This window comes from Helianthus annuus, chromosome 5, assembly GCF_002127325.2.
Source record: "Helianthus annuus cultivar XRQ/B chromosome 5, HanXRQr2.0-SUNRISE, whole genome shotgun sequence".
Lineage (NCBI taxonomy): Eukaryota > Viridiplantae > Streptophyta > Magnoliopsida > Asterales > Asteraceae > Helianthus > Helianthus annuus.
In genome coordinates this window covers 27,709,148-27,730,358 of record NC_035437.2, presented here as the reverse complement: position 1 = coordinate 27,730,358, position 21,211 = coordinate 27,709,148, and the positions used below count along the sequence as shown (strand labels likewise).

Below are 21,211 nucleotides of genomic sequence, written 5' to 3'. Positions count from 1 at the left end.
CCTCTTGCCGTAAATCGCCATATGAGAGGAAGGGAATTACGAGTGGGTTTAGGGCTGAAGTTGCAAATCAGATATGGACCAGTACTTTTTGGTGTATTATTATTTAATAAATTAAAAATTAATGTCCGAACCTATAGGAACTGTATTTATTCGCAATAGGTTAGCAAAAATAGTTTTTCTTTTCTTTTTTCTCACTTTTCTCCCCCGTTTAGGTTAATAAAAATGAAAAAGAAAAAAATTTTCTTAATCAAAACTAAATTAGTCGCTACACGTATTTCCCCAAAGCGGGATATTTTCCCTCCATCCTGCCAAACCTATAGCGACGAAATTTAGTTGCTATAGGGTTCAGAAAATTAAAATTTGTGAAAAACTTGTTGCCACCAATTTTCGTTGCTACATGTTGTCTATCGCGACGACATAATTTCGTCGCTAAAGGGTTTGTCGCTAAAAGCCAGATTTCTTGTAGAGTAGCCCGTAAACTATGTTAAGACTTGCCAAATAGAGCTTAACAACGTTACTACTCTATTTCCCCATGTGGTTTCATATATATTTCGAAACAATTTAGTTTTCCATGTTGGTCATAAACATCCTCAAGTAGAAAATACTTTGCATAATCACACATTTTGTAAAAGTTATAAAAAGTACTAACTACCACCAATAAACAGATTTAGGTTGTGTTGCATCTCAAATGGGTCAAATAAAAAAATTCTAGCTTATAAAGGAAATGTTCAGAGGCAATGCTAAAGTGACGAAACAGATATCAAACATTGAAAGTTGACTTGAAGTGATACTCATCGACCGAATTGTAAATCAGCCCCTCATCTACCAGAGTGTTAAGTGCAGCCCTGTTAAAAACAAAACAAACATTAGTATGTCATTCCATGTGTGTCAGTGTGTAAATGCACAAAGATAAGAGCAAGAGAGTTACAGTATCTTGTCCAAAGGGATGTCCAGTTGGTTAACAAGTTCTTCTTGGTGTACCCCATCACTACTAGAAAAATGTCAATTTGTTACGAAAATTTCCAATGCAAAAAAATGCTTTACAAATTCGGACATAATTGCAACGCATTTTTGACAAAAAAAAAAATGCGTCACAAGTGCGTTGCAAAACTTTAAAGCTCTAAACTGAAATTGCGTTGAAAATTCGTCACAAATTTCCGACACCATATTTTTGTTGTAAATGCGTTGAAGATTGTGTAGTAAATGCGTAGCAAATAGTTTTCAACGGGGCTTTTTCCAACATCAAGGTTTTGTTGCAAATGCGTAGCAAACCTGAATTTGCTACGCAATTGTAACGGAAAAGCTTGTTAGAGAATGCCAAATTTCTAGTAGTGCATGTTCCGTTGCTCTAATATAAAAAAAACATTCTCTCTATGTTAACTTATAAGATTTCATATACATGGACATTTGAACGTTATATTCGTTTATATTTGAGTATAAAACAAAAATCAAACTGATAAAATGTACTTGTAAAACTTACACACTAGACGACTGCATCAAATAATCTAACACCATTTTATCGATTCCACTGAGCCCATCCGAAGCACCATAAGGACCAGTGAACTTACAATTAATAAACAAATAGTATGCAGTTAGTAACATTCAATCAGTAATGGGTTAACAGGCCGGGTTGGGACAATTTTTATAATTCTAAACGGTATAAATGTACTAGATATGATTATAAAAATTAATCAACCTTTTTAGTAGTAAGTTTTATGCATTCAGATACACTTTAAACATGTTCAACCCATTTAACAAGTTTCTTTTCTAGTTAAATCGCTTAAGCTTAATCCGAAGAGATAACTGAAAAGAGAGGCTTTATATTGACTCACTTGATTTGATGTTGCGGTTTGATAGGCGTGTGTGTTAACAGCAGAGCCTGGCATATGAGTTTGATTACTAGTACCAGCTTGTTGTTTCTAACACAGACAAAACATCATCTTTGTTATAAACAAGAACAGTTTAAAGGTTTCAAAAACTCATCTTTGATGAATATCATACGTAAAATACGAAGAAATCAGAGTAAAGTTGTGAAACCTTACCATTAACCTTGTGTTATAAGAATGGACATCTATACATTCCACAAAGTGATGTGTGACTGTGATTTCATCAAAATCAGTCACAGGCCTGCAAGTTGAAGCAGTGTAAGCGTGATTGAGTAACACGGGATAGCTCAGGTTTTTTAAAGAAGCTCCACAATCCAAATATGATACGCGTTTCAGGTTAACGAAAACAACCTAATTTACTATCATACAACTCCATGACTTTAAGTTTTCAATTACCTTTATAACTATTTTAGCTAAAACACAATTTAAAGTAACGCTCAACGAAGAAAGGTAATCTAGAGCTAAAGAAGTAAAGATCATACTTGATACCAAAGACCATCAAATGCTTTTTCCCTTGTAATTCTTTAACTTGGCCGTGAACTCGAACATACACTCCTTCCCTAAATGCAATCAACCTTAAGATTCTAACCAAACAACATCGATCCAACTTAAATATCGATTCATAAATCAACAAAAAAAAAACTGTAACATACATTATCGGTTCCATCTCCTTTATGTCAACGGGCTCATTAACCCTAAAACATCAAACCAAAACAAAATCACGCCGTAAAACCACATAACAAAAACAAAAATATAACCATAACAAAACTTGTATACCATTTGAGGCAGTCAATACGGCCTGTACCATCATCGAGTACAAACCGAATCTCATTAACTGATCCCTCAGCCTTATTCAATACCATTCCCACCAACTTAACCTTCATTCAACAAACCAACACTTTTATAAAGTTCAAAACCAAACAAAAAACAAAAATCAAAACAAAAACAAAACCCTACATTGTTTACATCAACACCATCATTGATTTGGTTGACGGTCAATGGTAGCAGCCTCTTTGCATCACGTTTCTGCATGTAACAAAATCACATGATGACAAAACATAACTACCTTAATTTTGTGAAAAAACAAAAGCAATGGGTACCTCAGTAAACACAGAGGGTGAAGGATCTGCAGTCTGGGCAGCCGGAGGAGGCATAAAGCCGCCGCCGGAGAAGGCGGCAGTTCCGTCAAACTCGTTGTCGTACATAATTTTTGGATTAGAAAATGTAATCCCGCCAATATATATAATAGGCCGTGGGGAAGAAACTTCTGAAATAAGGATGGGTTTATATTAAGAAATAATCAATTGTTTTAGTAAAGATATAAATCATTTTTATAACCACAAGTCACGAATAAGTGATATATATATATATATATATATATATATATATATATATACCCCCCAAAAAAAAAACCTAACCCCCCCTCCCCCCAAGCTAAATGCTAAAAACTAAAACCCTCAAAAAACCTAAAAAAAACCTAACCCCCCCCCCCCACCCTCCCCCCCCCCAAAAAAAACCTAAACCCCCCTCCCCCCAAGCTAAAATGCTAAAAACTAAACCCCCAAAAAACCTAAAAAATCAAAAAAAAATCTAAAAATTTTTTTTTATTTTTTTACTATTTTTTATGTTCAAATCGCTACTTTTAGTAGCCAAAAAAAATTTTTTTTTTTTTAAATTTAAAAAAAAAAAAATTTTGGATACTAAAAGTAGCGATTTTTAAATAAAAAATAGTAAAAAAATAAAAAAAAAATTTAGGTGTTTTTTAGATTTTTTTAGGTATTACTGTTTGTGTTCACACTGGTTCTCGCGGTTCTCGCAATAAAGGGTGGTTCCTAACGGATCTTTGTCCTATATATATATATATATATATATATATATATATATATATATATGGTGGAGTTATTGTAAAAAAGACCAAAAGTGTGAGAAAGAGAAGAAAAGAATCTCAACCATTAGATCTAAATTAATTGAAAAGGGTAAGATTGTAAATGCATTAACAAATTCAAATATGGTAATCCTTGATTTAAGGATTTGGAGAGAGAAAATCCTTGATTTAAGGAATATAACCGTCCATAACATCATTCATTTTAATTTTTTTTGCATCATTTACAGAATCAGAGCCATGTTCATGACATGGTGTTTTAAAAAAATTCATAGTTCAATTCATGGTGTTTTTACGAAAATAATATAACACCATTCAGTAAACAAAAATATAACACCATTCAGTACACAAAATAACACTATTCAGTACAAGATATAACACCATTCAGTAAACAAAAAATAACACCATTCAGAAACAAAATAACACCATTCAGAAACAAAATAACACCATTTAGAAACAAAATAACACCATTCAGAAACAAAAAAAAAAAAACCATCCAGCAAACAAAAAATAACATCATTCAGTAAACAAAATAACACCATTCAGTAAATAATATAACACCATTCAGTACAAGAATATAACACCATTTAGTAAATAAATATAACACCATTTAGAAAAAGAAAATAACATCATTCAGAAACAAAATAACACCATTCAGAAACAAAATAACATTATTCAGAAAAGAGAAAAAAAAACACCATTCATTCATATACCTTCTGATTCAAAATGTGATTTCATTTATGTTCGTCTCCACACAATTCAAAACCACCATGGATGCTTCTGCTTCAGCTTCCACAAGATTCAAAAACAATCTTACCTTCTCCTCCACTTTGCTCGACGATATTTACCGCTCAATCGACGAACAATCCACAGTTTGCACCCAAACTTCACGAAAAAAACACAACAAATCCGTCGGAAACCGTTGTTTTCAACACGATGATGACGATCATGAACACCGAGCCACCACCACTGCCACTCGCACCAGCACCACCGCCGCTGTCGCTCGCACCACCACCACCGCCGCTGCCGCTCGCACCACCACCACCACCACCGCCGCCGCTGCCGCTGTCGTGTTTGATCTTCCAATTGGCCACTGTCGTGTTTCTTCTTCAGATTGATTACGAGAGAGATCAAAATCGTAGATGGAGATCATCTGGAGAGAGAGAGATATTGTAGGGATTTTGATTTACAGTTTCCATTTTTTGAATGGATATAAAGACTTTATTACCCCTAAAATTTTCAATTCAGTCTAAAAAATAAATCAAATTTTACAATTTGGTCCCTATTAATCTCAACCATTAGATCAAAGATCTAATGGTGTAGATTCTTTCTTATCTTTCTCACACTTTAGGCCTTTTTTACAGGATCTTCTACCTATATATATATATATATATATATATATATATATATATAGGGGAGGGTTATCTTGAGAACACTAAATATTGCGAGAACCGTGAGAACGAATGAAAAAACCAATCAAAACCAATTTTTTTTTGTACAAACCTCATTGTAATTAAGATACAACATCAAAACAAGAATTTATAACATCAAATAATTCATTTCTCATTTCAAAATCATTCTTTTTAGATTTTTAACACATGTGTAAATATAGCAGATTTACACATGTGTAAATGGCAAACTTACACATGTGTAAATTTTCTTTATTTATGAATTCACGTAAATTTAAACGTGTAAATTGAATTTCTAACATTGTATTCGAATAATAATGATAAGTGTAGAAAAAAATTTTGAATTTGAATTGTTTTTGACCAAGTTCTCATGGTTTTTTCATTTGTTCTCACGGTTCTCACAAATATTTAGCGTTCTCATTTAAACCCTCCCCTATATATATATTTCAGTTAGACCGAAGGGTATGGGCTCCGTCCCCGGTCCGTCGCCGCCGTCCCGAATCGTCCCACACCGCCCCCTCCCGCCCCGTCGCGTCGGTGGCGTCCTCTCCCGGACGCTGGAGACGAGCCAAAATGTGGTGGGGCCCTTCAATTGTGCCGTTGATATAACGGCTACTTTAAAAAAAATCATTTAATTTAAAACCTATATAAATACCCACACATTTAACCATTTTTAAACAAAAATTCACCCACTTTCTCCAAACAACTCCCTTTACACACCATTTTTATACAAAAATTCACCCACATTCTCACATAATCTTCTATAAAAAATACACAATGTCATCTTCCTCTTCATCGGGTTTGACGGACACCATGGAAGCCGTAAAATATTTTATAAACAAGGTGGTAGAGTCGACACAACTAATTCTGGAAGAAGAAGAAGAGGAGGAGGAGGTTTCGTCACAACCACGAAACAGAAACCCACACATCGAGCGAGACCGAGAAAGTTAGTTATATTTTTATTCTTATATTTTTATTCTTATGTTTTTAGTCTTATATTTTTATTCCTATTTTTATAGCGTTGCATTATATTTTTATTTATAAGTTGTATATATTTTTTTTATCTTGTAGATGCTCACCAAAGATTAGTCGACGATTACTTGGCCGACGCGTTGTTGTACTCGGAAGCTATTTTTAGACGCCGATTCAGAATGAGTCGTCGACTTTTCTTACGTATAGCCGACGATTTAGCCGCTTATGACCCGTTTTTTACCTTGCGACCCGATGCTAGAGGCAAAATGGGCTTCACCACCTTACAGAAATGCACTGCGGCGATTCGTCAACTAGCTTATGGGATGGCAGCCGATGCTTGGGACGAATACTTAAAGATGTCCGAAAGAAGTGCTAGAGAATGTTTATACAAGTTTTGCAAATTTGTGGTGAGGCTCTACAGCCAAAAATATTTGCAAAAACCGAATTACAATGACGTCCAAAATTTGTATCAACACCACCAAGCAAGGCGCGGTTTTCCAGGCATTCTCGGGAGCATTGATTGCATGCATTGGCCATGGCGGAATTGTCCTACCGCTTGGCGAGGAATGTATACGTGAGGCGATCAGAGACATCCAACAATAATTCTAGAAGCGGTTGCGTCTCAAGACCTATGGATTTGGCATGCTTTCTTTGGGATTCCTGGTTCGAATAACGATATCAATGATCTACAAAATTCCGAGGTTTTTTACGAGGTTATATATAACAACCCTCCTAAATTTTTTGACACCCTAAAAATAATTAGAATATCCTTATATGTCCTAAAATACACTTATATATATATATATACATGTTTGAAGATAACTAAACATAGGTAGGCATATAGATATGACAACAAATCTAACATAAAATTTAAAGTCATGTACTTCTTTACCTCCACAGATGTAGCAGCTCTCCCGGAACCTTTAACGTGACCCTAGACGCTCCTAAACACACCCCGAATACGAAAACGGGCCCCGAATACCTTTATTTTTATTAAAAATAATTAAAAACAATTTTTAATAGTCTGTCGCGGGCCGCGTAAGACCCCTCCTTGGTCTACGCGGGGCGCGAGCGAAGGGACATGAGGCGCAGCCCGGTGCTGCAACGTGTCATGCGATGTGTCGAAGCTAGGACCTGAGTCGGATCAGCTAGGGCCTACCCTAGCCACCCTCACGGGCCGCGTAGCCCTTGGCTACCACCTACGCGGGGAACGACAAAACCAGAATCAAGCCCTATAAATAGAGGCCAACGACCGTTCAGTCGAAATCGCTCACACACTTTTCTCTCGAATTTTCTTATAGTATAAGCTATTCTTGACAGTACCATGGGTGGTAATTAAAGTAGATGGAAACAAATGTAATTGCGCGACCGCCCTCAATACTATACAATGGTTTTACTTAACTTGATTAAACTGAGATTCACTCACCAGTATTTCCCACTAGCAAAATGTTTTTAAACGCGTTTCAGGTAACAAAATGTGAAAGCCAAATAGAAGCCAGCTAGACAGCACTGAAGGCTTGAAAAACTGGCTATAAAGTTACCTAAAATAAAGAGATGTTTTTATTAAATAAAATAGGGTTTATCCTTATGAAAATGTGTATACCTAAAACTTTGGATTTTCCTACGTGTTTAATATTATGAAAGTGTGGTATTTTACTTTGATAAAATATTTCCTAACTACGATCCTGATGTAAATTCCGCTGCCAAAATGATAAACATGGATACCACCGAAACTGGCCGCAGCCGCCCGTTCCCGGGTAGTTAGGGGACGGGGGTTGCGACAGAAGGTGGTATCAGAGCTAAGCCACTGATTCAGCCAAAGAAGTGTTCTGCTGACACCAAAATTTATTTAAAGTGTTAGGAAATTAATTACAGAAATACGTGCATAATTGTATTTTACTGTTGTGTGTTATTTGACTATTTGTTAGTTTACATTATGAGCGACCAAGGACCTTCCGACGCCTACCGTCAGTTATCCAGCTCACCTAGGAGCTAAGGCACCTCTTTACAGCCTGCCCTCTTAGGGTATTCAGCTGACAATGAAGATGGGATATTCGTGTTTAAGGCTCAGTCTGAAGAGTCATTCCCTCCTAAAAAAAGAGGATGGTTCAGTAGGGGAGCACATGAACATAGGAAGAGAATGAAAAAGTTACAACAACAGCGTGCTGTAGCAGCCACTAAGAGAGAAACAGATGCTCACACCCAGGATATGCTCAATAGAAGTTTAGCAAAGTTCCATATCCTAGCAACCACAGCTGCCGACCCTTACCTGGAGCAACTCATAGCACCCCAACCATTACCACTGTTTCCCACCCAGCCAATGGAAATTGAAAACAATCCAGAAAATCAAATCCCAATGCCTGATTTCAACCCAGATGAAATACCTAGAATACCAGCACCCAATCCCTTAGACCCAAACTACGACCCGTGGTTTGACGACCATAGGGATTACCAGCAACGCTACCCAATACCAGAAGACGAACCCATGCCAAACCTAGCAGCCTACCCAGATTTGGACCCTCTAGATCCCTACTATGATAACGATGAATACATCAGGGAAGTTGAATTCAGGATTCATCTGCTACCAGGGACAGCACCAATTGCCAAAGCACCTTACCGTTTGGCACCCGCAGAAATGCAGGAACTGAAGAAACAGTTAGACAAATTGTTGGAGAAAGGATTCATACAACCAAGTTCATCACCATGGGGAGCACCGATCTTATTCGTTAAGAAGAAAGACGGATCAATGCGTATGTGCATTAATTACCATGAATTGAACAAAGTCACGATTAAGAATCGGTATCCATTACCAAGGATTGATAATTTGTTCGATCAATTGCAAGGAGATCGATTTTTCTCTAAAATCGATCTACGCTCAGGATATCATCAATTAAAGGTACAGGAATAGGACATTCCTAAGACTGCATTTAGAACAAGGTATGGCCATTATGAATTTACTGTCATGCCATTTGGTTTAACCAATGCCCCAGCTGCATTTATGGACATGATGAACCGAATATGTAAGCCATATTTGGATAAATTCATAATTGTCTTTATAGACGATATTCTTATTTACTCTAAGAGTAAAGAGGAACATGCAAAGCATTTACACGCACTTCTAAGTTTATTGAGAAAAGAAAAGCTTTATGCAAAATTTTCAAAGTGCGAATTTTGGTTAGAACAGGTACAGTTTCTTGGACACTTAGTTAATCATGAAGGAATTCATGTGGTTCCCACCAAGATCGAGGCGATTACTAAATGGAAAACCCCTGAGTCACCAACCGAGGTTAGAAGTTTCTTAGGATTGGCCGGTTATTATAGAAGATTTATTCGAGATTTTTCTAGGATAGGCATTCCCTTAACTAAGCTAACCTGTAAATCTGTTAAGTTTGAATGGGGATCAAAACAAGACGAAGCCTTTAGAATTCTTAAGCTAAGACTAACCAATGCACCGATATTAGCGTTACCAGAAGGAACTGAAGACTTTGTAGTCTATTGTGACGCTTCCAAGTTAGGTTATGGATGTGTATTGATGCAACGTCAAAAAGTTATAGCCTATGCATCTAGACAACTTAAGAATCATGAAGAGAATTATTCAACCCATGATTTAGAATTAGGAGCAATTATTTTTGCCCTTAAAATTTGGAGACATTACCTTTATGGTAGTAAGTTTACCATTTTCACCGACCATAAGAGTTTAATGTATGTTTTTTGGGCAAAAGGAATTGAATATGAGACAAAGACGCTGGATAGAGATACTTACTGATTATGATTGTAATATCCAGCATCATGCAGGAAAGGCCAATGTAGTGGCTGATGCTTTAAGTCAAAAGTATCATGAAAAGCCAAAAAGAGTGTGTTCTCTTAAATTAAATCTACAGGTAGATTTAAATGAACAGATTAGAAAAGCACAAGAATCAGTAATCAAGGATGATACTGAAAAGTTAAAAGGAATGATTAAGGAATTAGAACAAGGAACAGATGGAATTTGGAGATTCCATAAGAAAAGAATGTGGATACCCAAATTAGGAAACCTACGCCACCGTATATTAGAAGAAGCTCATAAGTCTAAGTATACGATGCATCCTGGAAGTGATAAGATGTATCAGGATTTAAGAAAGAATTTTTGGTGGATAGGAATGAAAAAGGATATAGCAGCCTATGTATCGAAATGTTTAACCTGTTCCCAACTCAAAGCCGAACATCAGAAACCCTCAGGTTTATTGCAACAGTTAGAAATGCCAATGTGGAAGTGGGAATTGATAACAATGGATTTTGTTACCAAATTACCCAAGACAAGGAAAGGTAATGATACAATCTGGGTGATTGTAGACAGGCTAACTAAGTCAGCTCATTTTCTACCAATGAAGAAAACTTTTAGTATGGAACAATTGGCTAAGATGTATGTAAATGAAATAGTTTCAATACATGGAATTCCTTTATCAATTGTTTCTGATAGAGATAGCCGTTTTACCTCTCATTTTTGGAAAAGTTTCCAAAAAGCAATGGGAACCAAGTTGAATCTAAGCACAGCTTATCATCCTCAAACGGACGGGTAAAGTGAAAGGACAATTCAGACAATGGAGGACATGCTTAGAGCTTGTGTAATTGATTTCGGAGGTAATTGGGATGATCATCTGCCACTGATAGAATTTTCTTACAATAACAGTTATCACACAAGTATCAATGCTGCACCATTTGAAGCACTTTATGGACGAAAGTGCCGAACCCCGGTCTGTTGGGCAGAAATTGGAGAAAAGCAACTATCCGGACCCGAGATAGTACAAGAAACAACTGACAAAATCATTCAAGTCAAGGAACGACTGAAAGCAGCACGTGACCGACAAAAGAGTTATGCTGATAACAGACGAAAGCCATTGGAATTTCAGGTAGGAGACAAAGTGTTATTGAAAGTCTCTCCTTGGAAAGGAGTGGTAAGATTCATCAAAAAGAGGAAAGCTAAGCCCCAGGTATGTTGGACCTTTTGAGATTATTAAAAGAATAGGACCTGTAGCCTATTAGCTACAACTGCCAGAGGAAATGGCAGGAATACATGATGTATTTCATGTATCTAATCTCAAGAAATGCTTAGCTGATGAATCACTGGTAGTACCTCTTAAGGATATAGAGGTAAATGAACAGCTTAAATTTGTAGAGAGGCCTCTACAGATCGAAGAGAGGAAAGTCAAGAATCTCAAACACAAGAGATTAGTTTTGGTTAAAGTGAAATGGGATTCCAAAAGAGGACCAGAATACACTTGGGAGCTTGAATCAGAAATGCAAAGGAAATACCCACACCTATCCCAGTAGACCTCGAGGACGAGTTCTAAAACAAGGTGGGGAGGATATAACAACCCTCCTAAATTTTTTGACACCCTAAAAATAATTAGAATATCCCTATATGTCCTAAAATATATTATATATATATACATGTTTGAAGATAACTAAACATAGGTAGGCATATAGATATGACAACAAATCTAACATAAAATTTAAAGTCATGTACTTCTTTACCTCCACAGATGTAGCAGCTCTCCTGGAACCTTTAACGTGACTCTAGACGCTCCTAAATACACCCCGAATACGAAAACGGCTCCCGAATACCTTTATTTTTATTAAAATTAATTAAAAAACAAATTTATTAGTCTGTCGCGGGCCGCGTAAGACCCCTCCTTGGTCTACGCGGGGCGCGAGCGAAGGGACATGAGGCACAACCGGTGCTGCCACGTGTCATGTGATGTGTCGAAGCTAGGACCTGAGTCGGATAAGCTAGGGCCTACCCTAGCCACCCTCGCGGGCCGCGTAGCCCTTGGCTACCACCTACGCGGGGCGTGACAAAACCTGAATCAAGCCCTATAAATAGAGGCCATCGGCTGTTCAGTCGAAATCGCTCACACACTTTTCTCTCTTGAATTTTCTTATAGTATAAGCTATTCTCAGGCATAGTACCCCCCCCCTAAATAACGAAGTTCTGCCTCGTTGTAAGTATCATAACCCCAGTTACGTATTAGATACGTTGCCCGATTGATCCAGGGTTCCGTAACGGTTGTCGTGGCTCTGCCCGACGTAGTCGTTGGAATGCCGTCTCGGGGAGGGTATTACTAATGTAAATATTGGGTTATTATACTAACGCGTGTGCATTTGTGTTAATTATAGATAATCACCAGGGAAACCTTAAAGAAAACCCTAAGACAGCAATGTGAGTAATCTCCTTTTTGCAAACTGTTTTTACAAAACCTCATATGATTAATATTATATTAAACAGTGATTGAGTATTTGTATTCTACAATTATCGTCGGTATGTTGAGGTTCTGTATACAAAACTTGTTACTACATTGTGAGTAGAAGCGTGACCACAAGTCGGGTTGACAGTACCGTGGGTGGTAATTAAAGTAGATGGAAACAAATGTAATTGTGCGACCGCCCTCAATAGTGTACAGTGGTTTTACTTAACTTGATTAAACTGAGATTCACTCACCAGTATTTCCCACTGACAAAATATTTTTAAACGCGTTTCAGGTAACAAAATGTGAAAGCCAAATAGAAGCCAGCTGGACAGCACTGAAGGCTTGGAAAAGTGGCTATAAAGTTACCTAAAATAAAGAGATGTTTTTATTAAATAAAATAGGGTTTATCCCTATGAAAATGTGTGTACCTAAAACTTGGGATTTTCCCACGTGTTTAATATTATGAAAGTGTGGTATTTTACTCTGATAAAATATTTCCTAACTACGATCCTGATGTAAATTCCGCTGCCAAAATGATAAACTTGATTACCACTGAAACTGGCCGCGGTCGCCCGTTCCCGGGTAGTTAGGGGACGGGGGTTGCGATATTATAAAAGGGATCGGTCCTGATACGAGGTTTACGGTTTCGGGAGTGGAGTACAGACGCGGGTATTATCTTACCAATGGAATATACCCACAGTACTCGACAATTGTTAAAACGGTTAGGCATCCTCCAGATGAAAAAAGAAAGAAATTTGCCAAGTTTCAAGAAGCGGGTAGAAAAGATATTGAACGGTGTTTTAGGGTTCTCCAACAAAAAAGGCATATTATTGAAAACCCAGCACGCGCTTTTACACCCAAAAAGTTGCGATACTGTATGTATGCTTGTATTCTGCTGCATAACATGATCCTCGAAGACGAAGGACATGCAATTTGTGAGTATGACGAGAATGCGGTGGAGCAGAAAAATGTTCTAGTTAGCGGAGAACAACAAGATTTAAACAGGTTCTCGTTACATAACGATTTCAGACATGCCAATCTTCAATCGGACTTGATCGATCACATTTGGAATCTCGGAGAAAACAACGAGTAGTTTTTTTATTTATTTGTAACTTTAGGTTTTTTTAATGTAACTCTAGGTTTTTTTTAATGTAACTTTTGGTTTTTTTTATGTAGCTTTAGGATTTTTTAATGTAACTTTAGGTTTTTATTTAAATATACGTTTTTTTATTTTTATTTACTTTGTTTTAATTAAATCAAAAAAATAATAAAAAAAAACGGGGGAGGACCATCCACCACACCCTTGGGTAGTCCCCAAGGGGATGGTCCTCCACCTTTGCTTAGTTGGCGCCTACATGGCGGATGGTCCCTTTGGGGACTGTCCTCACCATACCTCATGGTCTTAGCGTTCGGTTATACCTTATCACATCCCACGTAACTACACATGCGTTTTTATACGAACATTTGTGTATGTTGCAGTTAACCGATAATAAATATTATATGTGAGTATTGTCATGTGTTTCTTTCTGGTCGTGTATCGTCACGTTCTGTTCGTGTATGATACTGGCAATAACTAATAACACAAGGGTTCATTTTACTATAAAATTTAGGTTTATAAGAAAATGTGTAGTAATTCATTCTCGAATTGTTTTATGGAAGTTAATAAATAAACAAACATGATGAAGTGGGTACTCGAAAATCCCATTTAGAAAAACAAAGACTAATAGTAATCGCAAATAACTAACAAAGAATAATAAACAAAAACCGGAAATAAGAAGCTCGAGGCTCCCGACAGGAAGCTGATATGCCAATAGCTGGTGACAGGGAGCTAAAGTTACTGTACAACATTGGAACTTGAACTCAGCAAGTCAAAGTGATTAGATTTCTCCATAAAACACATAAAGGTGACGTCGAAACACACAAACCTGAATTTTACCCAAAGAGGTAAGGCTAACTCTGCAAGCAACGTCAAGGGAGGATAAGTTTACCAAGACAAGAAGGTATGAGCTGGCACAAGGCTCCCTTGGGCAGAGCAATCTGTCTATAAAAGGGGAAACTTGTTCAACCTGAAGTAAGTTCACTTTTCTCATTCTCACTCTAAACTCTTATCCTACCATTTCGCTAAGACTCTTAAGAATCACCAACTGATTCTCACACCAGAGTCCAAACGTGGGAGGCCATCTCTCGCGTTAAGGCTAACGGTGTTCTTTGATTGTACATTCCGACCAATGAGCTATCTTTGGGAGTTGATCTTGGACCTTCCTCCTGCCATACTCTTGTTCCTTTAACAAGTGGCGCCCACCGTGGGGTTGCTCTACTTAGAACAGTATTTCCGGTAGTCCAGCCCTGTTCCTAAGTTATCACCTCTTTTATGGCCGGAAAGGATCATCATCCGAAGGAAGTTTCGAGCAGTTCCCTGCCTCCGTCTAGCCCTCCGGCTACTCCCAGAGTAGGCAGCTGCTCCACCAACACGGATGGACTTCAAGTCGCACCAGCAACACAAGATGCACAACAGTTTCAAACACTATAAGTCCCGATAAGGATCTTTCAATGATATCAACCACAAATCTTGTATTTGTGCGGAAACCAAACACAAGAGGATTCAAGAATAACAAAAACATAAACGAATATAAATCAGAAAGCTTCTCTTGCATACACCAAAGTGATGTTGGATACAAGAGTGTTTATGGTTTCGGCTGGCTCTTAGACTTCACAATTGCCGATTAACCCTAAACAAAACAAAGGGTTTTACATATATACTACCAAACTTGGGCCTAAAGCCCCTAACATGGTCTAGCCGAAACCTCCCAAGACCCACACAGTATCGATCCAACTACAAGTTAATTGATTACATCACAAGCCCAAACAAGTTAACTAACTAACCCATTATGCATAAACCTTCATGTTCCAACAATCTCCCCTTAGGTTTATAGCATAAGGGCACTTCGATCTTCAACCGCTTCCGCTGCCGCCAGTAGTATCTCTCAAGCCAGAAAATCCTTGTTTCTTGATGTGTAACGCACCAGCAACAACTCCAGTCCACTCTTTAGCAATCATTTCATACTTCTCAATAGATCGAATCTGATGTTGTGCTAGCACTTCAAGATCTTGCAAACTTACTGTCAACAAATCAACTTGATCTACCATTCTATATTGCAGGTCACCATCACACACCATCAAAGCTTGCCCCACAGACTCATCATATACCCAGAACTTCAGCTTCTTGAGACCACCTTCAGGGATTTTCTTCACTAACGGAATTGATTTCTCTTTGTTTGTAGGAAGCTAGATCACGGTCTTCATTCGCCTATTAGTTCTCGGATCACGAACCCCAAGAGTAGGTTTAAGATAGGATTCTGCAGTCTTCATGGAAGGAGCATTCACAAGCATGGATAAATCCACCTTGGTTAGAGACTGAAATTGACCTGGTTGAGAGTAATATTCTTCCGGACCAATCTTCCGTTTAATCCACAACATCTTTCTATCATGATCGTATCCCCAACTCACTATACCAGAATTATTTCCAACCTTGTCATACAAACTCGAACCAACATCCAGCAGATGATGAGTAGCTTCAACAGTAGGGTCTGCAGGGTTCAAATTTCTATTCTTAAGCACAACCAGATCCCTTTTCTTTTTAAGTCTCGCTGCTTTCTCTTTCGCTTTCTTTTTATCAGCAGGAGTGTTGAAGTACAAATTCATAGCAGCTTCACGTTCAGCATCATCTTTGGCAAACGCTCTAGCTCTATCTTCAGCGGCCTTTTCATATTTCTCCAAATCAGTTGGATCAGCAAATTCCTACCCAAACTTCTTTTCCAACTTGCCACGAATATCATAAACAATGGAGAATAACAAACCCACATCTCCTTACAATTGATCAATTTGCTGATTCTTTTGAACGATAGTGTCTTCCAGTTGAACAATCTTCGCAATAGACTAAAAACACTTCAAAAATGTGTTTTTCTAAAACGCAATGGCCAGAAAACACATAAAATTGTCTTATTTCTAAAACGCAATGGCCTAAAAACAGAAAAGAAAGTGTTCTCTATAAAACGCAATGGCCAGAAAACACTTAAAAATGTGTTTTACCTAAAACGCAATGACTAAAAACACTTCAAAAATTTTCTGAACCAGGAAGTAGGAGATCAAACACTGTCTACGAAAATGAGGCAATTTCCAGAAAATTAAATTTTCTGATGCAGTTTCATTAAAGCAATTTAATCAAAGCTCAACCCCAGCCAGGGGCTCTGCCCCTTGGACCCCGCCAGGGGCTGCCGCCCCTTGGACCCTGCTCCTAGGGGCGCTGCCCCCGGACCCCCGCCAAGATCGTAAAACGCAATGACTCAATTCAAAAACCCAGATCGTAAAAATGCAATTAAAGAATTTCTTACATGGATCGAAGCCGATTTCTTCAACGATTGACGAAATTTGAATGATAGAAACACTTATCAGCGATCGAATCGAAATGATTGAGTGATTCACTTCAAAATCACGGCAAAAAATGAGATATTCTATGAAGTTAAACTGGGTTTCTTCAAAAAAGTTGAAGAACACGTTGATTGGGTGTTTGAATCAATGATTGGTGACGAAAATCGCATTATATTGAAGTGATTATTGAGATAGAAAGTGAAGAAAAGGTTGAAGATGGTGGGTTTTGAAGTTACTGGGGAGAAGAAGGAAGAAGATTGGATACGATTGACTAACATACCCTTCCTCTTTATTTTAAATTTTGCCACATGTCATAATCCTATTGCTTCCTATCCTTCCTAGCCAAAATAAACTTCCTATTTGATCGTCACCCATTGGGGTTAATCTACTTTTTATTTTTTTGATTTAATTGGAAATTTTGTGTGTCAAATTTTAGGCGGTGCCATTTGCCTTTAAAATTGATGAGTTTTGTACTTAATGTTTCAAAATCGTACAGACTTTATCCTTTAGTCCTAACCCAGTTAATTTTAACTATTAAGTGAAGGGTAAATTGGTCTTTTACCCATTTATGCTATAAAACCATTTTCATGATTAAAACAAAATATATCTCATTAAATACCCACTGTTTGTATCTATTATCTCCCTCTATAGGGCAAACCCTACCCTCACTACCACATACCGCCACTAGCACCACCACCACAACAATCGGTCAACACTTCACACCCTAAACCCGACACATCTACTACCACCCATTAGAGTGTCGTCCTTCACCACCGTCACACCCATCACAACCTCTCTATCACCATCGTTAGACCACCGCAAACCAACCCCAGCATTGTCACACCCGTCACAACCTCACCATCACCATTGTTACTGGCCTTCGTGATTTGAATCAGAGATCTATGAAGATTTGGGCATCTGGGGTAAATTAGGGTTATGGATTGAAGAAGTAGAGATTTGAAGGGATGCGGAGGTAGTGACTGCTTCTCAAAACCATGGCTTTACCTCATGCTGATGAACTAGACTTGCTATTGGTAGAGGTGATGAATTTTACTCACCAGTCAATGTCTCTCGCTTTGCTTCTGATGGTTAAAATTTTGTTGAATTGGATGCCGCTCTCATAAAAAAATGATGACGAATATGAGTCACTACTAAAATCTCTTGATCTTCAAGAGATGCTTCTGTTGTTTTTAAGTTTAATGATCTGCATCTTGCTAAGATCAATGATTCTACAAGTGTTTTCTGGTTCTACAGCAAATGTAAAGAATGATGCTGTAGAGAATGACAGGTGGAGCTCCAAAATCTCCCACTCAACTGCTATCATCAAACAAGACACAATTAACTGAAGATTTTGAAACAATAAGTACAAAACTCGTAGTTTTAAAGGCAAAGGACACCACCAAGATAAAAGACAAAACTTGTAATTTACTCTTATTTTTTTATTGATCTTGTTGTTAGGGGGACGGGGCACGTACGGCTAAGCCCCTCCCGGGTTCAAATCAGAGCCGGAACATCGTTGTCACCCATGCAAGTTAGGCGGACGGGTTCGGCTTGCCTAAGGGTGAACATAAATAGATCTGGACCGAAAATAACTGAGGACCAACATGAAAAGATACCCAAATCAGACCGAATTGAATCTGGTGGGTATGAAATTCGGTTTCTGTATTCATACTATAATTGGGTTCGGGTCGGTTCGGGTCGGTTCGGTCCAAAAACAGGGTAATAACCGAAATCAAGTTGTTGGACCGAATTATGAAAGATAACAGATAGGCTTTCTAGTTTTGGACTTTTGAGTTTTGACCCTAGGTTATGGGCTGGTATAAGCGACCCATTTGAGTTATAATTTCTTTATAACCTACTTGATAAAATTTACGACAGAAACAAACCAACTTTCATCATTCGTTTTTTTTATCATTAAGTTACTGTGCTTAATTCTTTGATACTAATACTGTGCTGAATTCATCAATTGAAGCCTACGTTAGGTACATCACATGCTCTAAGTTTAATTTAACAGGCAACAAAAATTGATGCAAATAGTTCGCAAAGAAAACAAATCGATCGTATCACATAGTTCGCAATTTCTCATGAACTTATAATGATTTCAACAAATTTAATTGGGTGTCGTTTTGTTGTTTTTGTTTATACTTAATGGTTCGAAACATAATTAATGCAAATACTAATGTTTGGGACGATTTTGAGAAGTTTTCTAATGAGGACAGGAATGCTAAGGCAAGATGCAAGCACAGCTGACTGCACGATGGTTATCAATGCAGACAAGGTTAAAAACGGAAAAGTGACATTGATAAGACATCTTAAAAGACGTGGGAAACGCCCTGTACATGATCAAACCAATCCACGTTATGTTATTCGTTAATGGTATAATAATTATAATCGCTGATATAACTTTATGCGGATAATAATGATAACTAGCGAGCGTTTGTGGATATATATGGAAAAGAATCTACAAACGAAGGCTTTATGCTTTGTTCGATTATGGATTTTTGTTTTCTTGACTTCTTGTATTGAATTCACATGATTGATTTGGTTTGAACTTGGTGTTGAATTCTACAATCAAACGGGTCAACAAGTTGGCGAGTTGTAATAACCACCCCATACTTCGTTTCACTCAAATCTTATACCATTCTCCCTCAAATCCTATAACAGTTTCACTCTAATCAATATCATTTCTCAATAGCTAAATTCTCCTACGATGACTTGGGACCACCTTCTGGGATTTTCTTCACTAACGGAATTGATTTCTCTTTGTTTGTAGGAGGCCAGATCACGTGTTGGTGCACTTCATCTGTTGATTTCGTCTTGGATCAAGTCTTAGTATTAGAATGTTAATTTAGGGCTTATTGTACGAGAAAATAGGAAATTGTATAGGTGTTTTTTTCAGGTTCGCTTATAGGGACTTGGGAGATCCACTTTTATGTCAAAAGTGTGGTCCGCTTTTATGTCACAATGGAGGTCCGCTTTTAGGGACACGTCCATTGGAGCGGACCTACAACACTATAAATAGTCATATGAGCGAATCTGTAAAGAAACAGGTGTTGGTCTTGTTTGGTTAGGCGAAGCCCTGCCAATTTGTCTCCAGAGCTTGTAAACAGTTGATTAATCAATAAATGAGACATTAAATAGTGAAATCAAGCTGAACGGAGACCGAATCAATGAATTCCGCCTCTGATTCTGTCTAAGCGCTCTTCTGATCGACTCGTCAGGTCATCAAACATTCCCTACAAGTGGTATCAGAGCTCAGGAGGAAGAGTTCTTACCGTTTAGCTCGATTTTTGCTTAAAATTCTGATTTCTACCTCTTCTTTCATCAGTTCAGGGAATTTTATCGGATAAAATTGGACCAAAATCTCACAGATTGTGTATTATTGAACAAAGACAAACCCTTGAAAGTTTTGGACTGAAATACGGACTAAAAATGGGTCAAAACTGCTTCGAACTTAGGTCCGCTTATGCGGACAGTGGATAGGTCCGCTTATGCGGATCCGCTTTTAGATACGTTTTGAGGATAGGTCCGCTCCAAAATTGCACCTAGGTTCGCTCGAAGGTACAATCATCTGGTTCGCTTTTAGGGTATTGTCAGGTTCGCTCTTGGTTATTAATCTGGTCCGCTCATAGATCAACACATTAGGTCCGCTCCAAATTCGGTCGGTCCGCTCATTTGTCATTGGTCCGCTCCAAGGTCATTGGTCCGCTCCAAAGACCGTTCCGCTCCAAAGACAGATCCGCTCGAACAACAGTGATTCGGTCCGCTCCTATTGTTTCTGGTTCGCTCATAAGTTGCTGATCAGGTCCGCTCATTGGACTGATTGTGGTTCGCTTATTTGTCAGTACAAGAGTTACGCTTTTGTGTTCAACAAAGATCTGTCGGAATTATCTGTAAAATGACAATGATGGCTTTTGATGAACAAGAAAACAATAAGCTTGAAGATTTTAATAATTGGTATATGAGAAATATGGATACCGATTATAGAAATGTGAGTTCGGACATTTGGGTTAAAAGTTTTGAGCACTTCATATGTCAAAAAGATGAAACGTTGGATAAGATGGAAACACGATTTAAAATTTTAACGGACAATTTGTGGAGAAAGGGTATTAGAATGTCAAATGATGAACAAATATCGAAATTGACAACTGCATTACCTGCTAAATGGGATGAATTCATGGTTGAGCTAAAAAAGAAAGATTTCTTTCAAGAGCTTTATCCACATCAGTTCTTTAATGAGGTTAAAGCAGAGGTTCGTAAGGAAGATAAGAAAAGGAGAGACTTTGTGAACGAAATGGAAAAGAATTTAAATAAATTGGAGTTGGATGTACTTACTGAAATTGATGAAAGAGTTCGTGGGTTTCTTGCAACAAAGAGTATTCTGAAATATGATATCAAAAGGAAATG

The 21,211-nt window shown here is 37.8% G+C and overlaps 2 protein-coding genes across 3 annotated transcripts; one reads left to right on the top strand and one right to left on the bottom strand.

Moving 5' to 3' along the window:
• Window positions 1-657: 657 nt before the first annotated feature.
• On the bottom strand, window positions 658-3,099 carry LOC110938852 (replication protein A 32 kDa subunit B). 2 transcript variants are annotated; one of them, XM_022180884.2, is made up of 10 exons: window positions 2,987-3,099; window positions 2,844-2,912; window positions 2,664-2,764; window positions 2,540-2,581; window positions 2,369-2,446; window positions 2,043-2,127; window positions 1,833-1,919; window positions 1,481-1,563; window positions 929-991; window positions 658-845 (listed from the first exon to the last, which is right to left on the bottom strand). In XM_022180884.2, the coding sequence occupies exons 1-10, from the start codon at window positions 3,089-3,091 to the stop codon at window positions 761-763; spliced, it is 798 nt and encodes a 265-aa protein (XP_022036576.1). In that variant the 5' UTR covers window positions 3,092-3,099; the 3' UTR covers window positions 658-760. The 2 variants fall into 2 exon arrangements, with proteins under 2 accessions (XP_022036576.1, XP_022036577.1); XM_022180885.2 differs by having other exon boundaries at window positions 929-988.
• A 2,855-nt stretch (window positions 3,100-5,954) lies between these two features.
• Window positions 5,955-6,727, top strand: LOC110943172. The gene is made up of 2 exons (XM_022184927.1): window positions 5,955-6,123; window positions 6,249-6,727. The coding sequence occupies exons 1-2, from the start codon at window positions 5,955-5,957 to the stop codon at window positions 6,725-6,727; spliced, it is 648 nt and encodes a 215-aa protein (XP_022040619.1).
• The last annotated feature ends 14,484 nt before the right edge of the window (window positions 6,728-21,211 follow it).

Excerpts from the sequence above, each read along its gene's own strand:
- LOC110938852 (XM_022180884.2), bottom strand. The coding sequence starts at position 3,091 with ATGTACGACAACGAGTTTGACGGAACTGCCGCCTTCTCCGGCGGCGGC. Across the intron at positions 1,564-1,832 it reads AAACCGCAACATCAAATCAA|TTCACTGGTCCTTATGGTGC; the intron begins GTGAGTCAATAT and ends ATTAATTGTAAG. Across the intron at positions 992-1,480 it reads TTGATGCAGTCGTCTAGTGT|TAGTGATGGGGTACACCAAG; the intron begins GTAAGTTTTACA and ends ACATTTTTCTAG.
- LOC110943172 (XM_022184927.1), top strand. The coding sequence starts at position 5,955 with ATGTCATCTTCCTCTTCATCGGGTTTGACGGACACCATGGAAGCCGTA. Across the intron at positions 6,124-6,248 it reads CATCGAGCGAGACCGAGAAA|ATGCTCACCAAAGATTAGTC; the intron begins GTTAGTTATATT and ends TTTATCTTGTAG.